General features: G+C 37.9%; 1 protein-coding gene across 1 annotated transcript; it reads right to left on the bottom strand.

Annotated features, from left to right (window-relative positions):
• Nucleotides 1-1,493: 1,493 nt before the first annotated feature.
• Nucleotides 1,494-3,999, bottom strand: LOC149958406 (uncharacterized). Its single transcript, XM_090164949.1, has 2 exons — nucleotides 3,798-3,999; nucleotides 1,494-3,157 (listed from the first exon to the last, which is right to left on the bottom strand). The coding sequence occupies exons 1-2, from the start codon at nucleotides 3,920-3,922 to the stop codon at nucleotides 1,519-1,521; spliced, it is 1,764 nt and encodes a 587-aa protein (XP_090021075.1). The 5' UTR covers nucleotides 3,923-3,999; the 3' UTR covers nucleotides 1,494-1,518.
• Nucleotides 4,000-6,070: the final 2,071 nt, after the last annotated feature.

The following is a 6,070-nucleotide window of genomic DNA, read 5'->3' as shown; positions in this document are numbered from 1 at the left end:
CGACTGGCATCGCCCCCCAAGAGGGAATCGGGTCGCCTCTATGACCCTTCCGGGTTTCAGACTTGCCGTCCGCAAACATTCATTTCTCCCCGTCTCCATACAGTGGAATTCCCTCTCGGAGTACCTAAAGGACATTCCCGGCCGTGCTTAGTTCGGGAAGGCCCTTGCTACGTAATTGGACCTGTAAGATCCCCATACAAGTAATTACTCATAAAATATTTAATAGGCGCTTAAATAAATCATCCTCCAAGGAAATCACCAAGAAGTAATATTTCCGATGCCCAGGCCCCGTAAGGTGCTTGTTGAAATAATGAAAACATTTCACGTGTAAACAGCAGTGGCGCCGATCCCATGGGGGCGGCGGGGCCGAAGCCCCCATTGGGAAAAATCAATGGGGGCTCTGCCCCCATTGGTAAAACCGCTGATATTAAAGGCCATTTACTTTTAAGCATCCGTAGCAAGAAAGTGTTACCAGCAGCCTCATTCCAAGTTTATTAGTGAGCTTCGGCCCCCATTGGGAAAAAAAGCGATCGGCGCCACTGGTAAACAGAACGTCCTTGTTTTGGCGAAAGGAACGCTTGTTGCTGCCGTATAAAGGTGAAAAATTTCCATTATTTTAACAAGCTCTATATAAACAGAGACTTGCAGGTCCTGGCTCTCGGAAATATTACTTCTTGGCGATTTCCTTGGAGGATGATTTATTGAAGCGTCTATTACGCAATTTTGAACCTTTCTTCATTTTTTATTTATCTTTTCTAGTGCGTTCTTAGCGATTGGAAATTATGGTAAAAAGAAAACTGTTTCTAACACTAACCTGTGAAAAGATATGTTTTATTTTTTGTAATTACTCTTACGCGATTTAATTACGCAATTTTGAGCCATTCTTCAACTTTAATTAAACATAAGTCGCTTTAAAGATATCTAAAAAACCGCGTTATTTTCAACAGGAAAATCAAGTGCAGGTGAGCCGTCGCACTAAGATTCCATATAGAGTAATATCACCCCGTGACAAAAAGTAGCATAAGTCTTATGCTACTTTTGCCGTGACGTATGGCGACGTCTTCCATGCTTTTCGTATAGATAAAAAAACTGCCCTAAAAATGGCGGCTTTAGCCCAAAGATACATAACGATACTACTCTATTGCTCAACAAACTGAAATAACATTGTTTAATAAAACTAATGAATATTGGACATAGTAATACAATGTACTGAAACTGAGTGAAAAACATTTCCGCGAGATGGAGCGCAAGCGGAACGAGCGCATGGAGGCGGCCATGTCATAACTTAACCCCAATCAACTCTAACTTCTGTGGGTGGGTACTTTTCACTTTTTCTGGGATTTCGCAGTAGGGTAAAAATAGCCATATGATGTCATTTTACTCGTATTCTCTGGTAGCGAATAGATTGCGTCCAGGTAAAAATGTTTTCTCAGAATGGTTGCCCCTCCTTTTCAGGAGGACTAAAAATTGTAGTTACTGAGACTGTATTGCCCAACAAAAATGAAATTATATTTTTTATTAAAACTGATGATTATTGAGTTTAGAAATACAATGTACTGAAACTGAGTGAAAAACATTTCCGCACTTTCCAAGTTTTGATGTGTTCTTCCTGAGTGAGTAATTTATGAGTGCGCATGAAATGGTTACTGCTTTGTCAAACATTTCAAAACCATGAACCATACCAAAACTAAAATCAACTGGAATAAAATTTTGCAAAACACCATATTGATTTCGTACACGACTTGCAAGTTTCTTAAGAAACTCCTTTAAATTATCAAGATCTGGTATATCACTTGATGTATGAATAATAATACTGCGTTCATTAGCAACTTCATGGACAACTTCCACACACGTAAAGGTTTCAGAGCTTGAATGGAAAAATTTGGAAGTTGAAATAATAACATCTCCTTTTACAAGTTGCTCAATCAAACCACTATTTTGTAATACATGGTCATTACTTAAGCTACCTCCAAAGGCTTTAGATACATACACTATACGTCCACTCATAGTCAGACATATTAGGAATTTTAATGTATGGCACTGTTTGTGCTCAGCCCAGGTTATCTCTTGGTCTTTGGATTCCGTAGGTTTTCTTATTAAAATTTCAGACATTTCCACTAACAGTACAGCAGGGTTATTCTCCACATCTGTAATTTCTTGCTCTTTTTTCTTCTGCTCTGTTAGTTTAGGCCTCTTTGCAGCTTGATTGAAATCTGGTGATTTTAATTCAGAAAACTGAGAAGTAAATAACTTTTTACTCAGTGACAACTTAACTTCTTTCGGAAACACCTCTAACGCACAATGATGTTCGGGGAACCGTACAAAATTTCCTAATTGCTGGTACATTACATTCATCCATTTGTTTAAAATACTTGATATTGTAGCTGTATCAGTTTTCATACGGTATGCCAAATCTTGGATATGTAAGTTAAGACGCAAGCGACTGAGGAAGATGGTCATTTCTTGGAATTTCGACAGGTGTTTTGTATCTTCAACTGGAATATGGCGCGAGATAAGCCGAAACAGGCTCATCAAAAAGGCAAATGTTGGAAAACCCGTATAAAATAAAACTCTTCTATTATCAGCTTTAAAGAAATCCTCCTTTAGATCTGCATTCTCCGTCACTTTTTCATTCAAGACACTGAGTATTTTGTTTAAATGGTTGCATTGTTGTTCTAAGCGGTCCATATCAGCTAGAGTCAAACTAGTTTGACACTGAACATCTTGCGTGTTTGGTCTTTTGGTAGGGGCTATCATTGTGGGTTTCCATGAAGGTTTCAGAGTTGGTGGTTCTGGTGGGGGCACTGCCACTTTCGGCGTTTTGGCTGTAATGATGCGAATGTTTTTACTTTGAATTCGTTCTTCCGGTGGAATATATTCTGTTAGTTCAACTGCTTCAGGCAAATTTATGGAACGCTGGGATGTATTTTCATATTCTTTTAATTTATCCAACTTTCTCTGCGGAATTAGGCTGCGATAGAAAATGGTGGGAATTGCATTCCATACTAGCTTGTTTCGGGCCTGAGCATTCATAAACTGTGTCAGTTCAAAATGTTCGGCGCATAAATAAAAGTTCACATGAATATATAAAGGATCTTTGGATTCTAGTTTTGGCAGTAAATCCTTGCGACGAGAGTTTAACAGCCATATTTGGCATCTAAAATGTGAAATATTTTGATATAATCAACAATTAACCGCTAAAGTAATTGTTCAATTATGTAGCTTTCTAACAAGCTTGCTAATTACTTTTACATTAACATCTACAAATCTCCCTGACATTGGTTTCTATGTCGAGAAGGTTTGTAAACATTCATGTAAATGTCATTTTCATGAGTTGCTGCAACTAAAGAAAAAAGTTTTGAATCAGAAGTGACTTAATTTCCATTTAACAGTAATGCAAAAAAAGTGATCTACCAAGTAATATTTATTGTACCAATGTCACTGTGTAGTTAAAAAAATTAACAATTAAATTGTATTTGCTTCAAGCCCAATATAATAACATATGTTAATTATACTAAATGATTTCAAAATATAATTTTTAAAAATAGCCTAAGTCAATAATTAAAAAGGTTTTTGTTGATATGTGAAAAACAGGCTCACAAGTGGTTTTAATGAATAGTTTGAATAACCCTACTGTTTATTTTCCCACTTCTGGTAATTAAGTCACTAATAGCTAAATTAGGTTGTCATGTGACAAGCTAGGTGAATTTGAATTCTAGTGCGATAATGTTTTTATTACTGTACAAATTAACCTGATATTTGGTTGTGAGTTAATTTAGAAATAAATTTGAATTTACCTCTCCTTATCTTTGGGAAAATGAAAAAAAGATAGATCTTTACGAATATATCTTTTATTATTACATAAGGCCGCCGCACATATTTGGCCACCATAACCAAAGCGATATGCTATATTCGAACACATTCGTATTCCAATTTTAATTTAATCTTAATGAAATTACACTGCCACACCATAAACCTGACACTTTTGTAGCAGACGAAAGTGAAGACGACCTATGGGAATTTCAATCACTGTCTCACAGATCAGTTCAGTGCAGGCTTGGAAATAAGGTTTATTTCTAAACTGGTCTATTTGGCCAGTGACTCCCAACTCTTGAATTATTTAAGTGGTCACGTAGACCAATTAGTTAATAATACGGTAGATAATTTTGAATTAATAAACTGAACACTGGACCAGTGAACCCCTAGCTTTTGAATAAAAAAACTGGTCCGAGCAATTAATAAACTAGTCTTTGACCCAGTGACCACCGCCTATTTCCAAGCCTGGTTCAGTGTAGTGTTTGAAATAAGGCACTATCACAGGCCAATCGCTAGTTTAAAAATTAGCTGGGCCAGTTTAAAAATTAAATGCTTGGACTGTTAGTGGCCCTGGGGACCACTTAATTAACTCAAAGTTTTTTCCCTTCAAGATTTTAGTTCATTAAAAAAGTACTATATTAATCCCTAAATTTGTTTGGTCTTTGCTTCTATGCTGTGTGCTTGGCCTTGTGTCAATTGCGTGTATGGGTGGGTGACTGGGTGTCGGGAGTCTGGCTACTCTACACTCTATCAAGAATGTATTTATTTATACTCAGGGTATAAATAAATAAATTCTTGCTCTATTTGACCATAAATTATGAAAGCCTGATTTTGAAGGTTAAAAATGGTAAGTGGCCAGTGGCCAGTTTTTTAATTAAACTACCTAGGCTCTACCATTGAGTTGGGATTAATATTCCCAACTCAATTGGCTCTACTGGCCACAGGTCCAGTTTAAAAAATTCCTTATTTCTCAGCCTGGTTCAGTGGGTTGATCACGCGCTGTTCGCTCTACTACAGCGGCCAACCCATTATTTGAAGTTTCTATTAGCGATTTCCACTGAGCTACTCTCAGAGCACCGTAAAATCCACTTTTACGTCACTGCCCGTGAGGAGATTTCCTAAGAACGCGGTCGAGCGGGTTTCCCAGTGAAGTTCGACCTCGTTTGAAGGGCGATTTCTGAGTGAAATACACGAATTTATATTTGCATGTTGCTTTCCGCCATTTTGAAAAACCCCTCAAATTGCTCGAGATTTATTGCACCGTCAAATTTCTCGGAGCGCTCGATGCGAGAGCATGCTATTCGCCAGTGAAAGACGCGGATCTGGTCACGAGCTGCTCGCGATTTCCCCGTGGAGGAAAAAATCTGATCACGAGCACTTGGCAAGCACTCGAAATCGCCCAGTGGAAATCGCTATACACTCTTTTACCTTGGATGAATAAAACAAGTATATAAAATGGCAGAGAAGTAATATTTCCGAAAGCCAGGACCCGCAAGGAATTGTTTATATAGTGCTTGTGGAAATAATGGAAAATTTTCATCCGTTAACAGACTGAACGCAGGGCAGGAAATAAGAAATTAATGTTATCGGACATTTGTCCAGTGACCCCCCTCATTTAAAAAATTTTATCGGACATTGTCCAATAATTTTAAATTTTTTTATTTTGTAGAAAAAAACATTCCCAGTTTATTGAAAAAGTTATCGGACAAATGTCCAATGACCCCCCTAAGATTTTGAAAAAGTTATCGGACATATGCAAAATTTATCGGACAATGTCCAGTGTCCTGTGCTTATTTCATGCCCTGACTGAACGTCGTGTTTTTGCCAAGCCTTAATATGTCAAAAAAGCCCAAGGTTAGTAAATTTTAGGCTATAAAAGGTTGCCTCGATACGCTGTGGTTGCTAAGGGCTAAGGTTGGTAACTTCGTTGCTAACGAACATCGTGATGTCAGTGAGATGAGATCCTATTGAAAATCAATGGGATCTCATCTGGGTGACGTCAGCAACAGACGAATTTTGGAGGCAATCCAAAAACTCTTTCAAACCGTTTCTCGATCGAGACCCCGTTGAAAAAAGCCACCTGGTTATAAGCATAGAAATAGAAATTAGACTAGAAGCACGATCGGATTCGGCGGGGATATACCAGCTAGAAGGCTGCCACCAGAGTGGAATCGCGATAGTCGCGCCATCTCATAGAAACAATTTAAACTAAATAAGTAAATATGGTCACGTGGAATATGATAAAACAGATCGT

This window comes from Leiobunum rupestre, chromosome 2, assembly GCF_980474605.1.
Source record: "Leiobunum rupestre chromosome 2, qqLeiRupe1.1.hap1, whole genome shotgun sequence".
Classification (NCBI taxonomy): Eukaryota; Metazoa; Arthropoda; class Arachnida; order Opiliones; family Sclerosomatidae; genus Leiobunum; species Leiobunum rupestre.
Note: the sequence above shows the minus strand (reverse complement) of the source record. Positions and strands in the feature narration are given on the sequence as shown.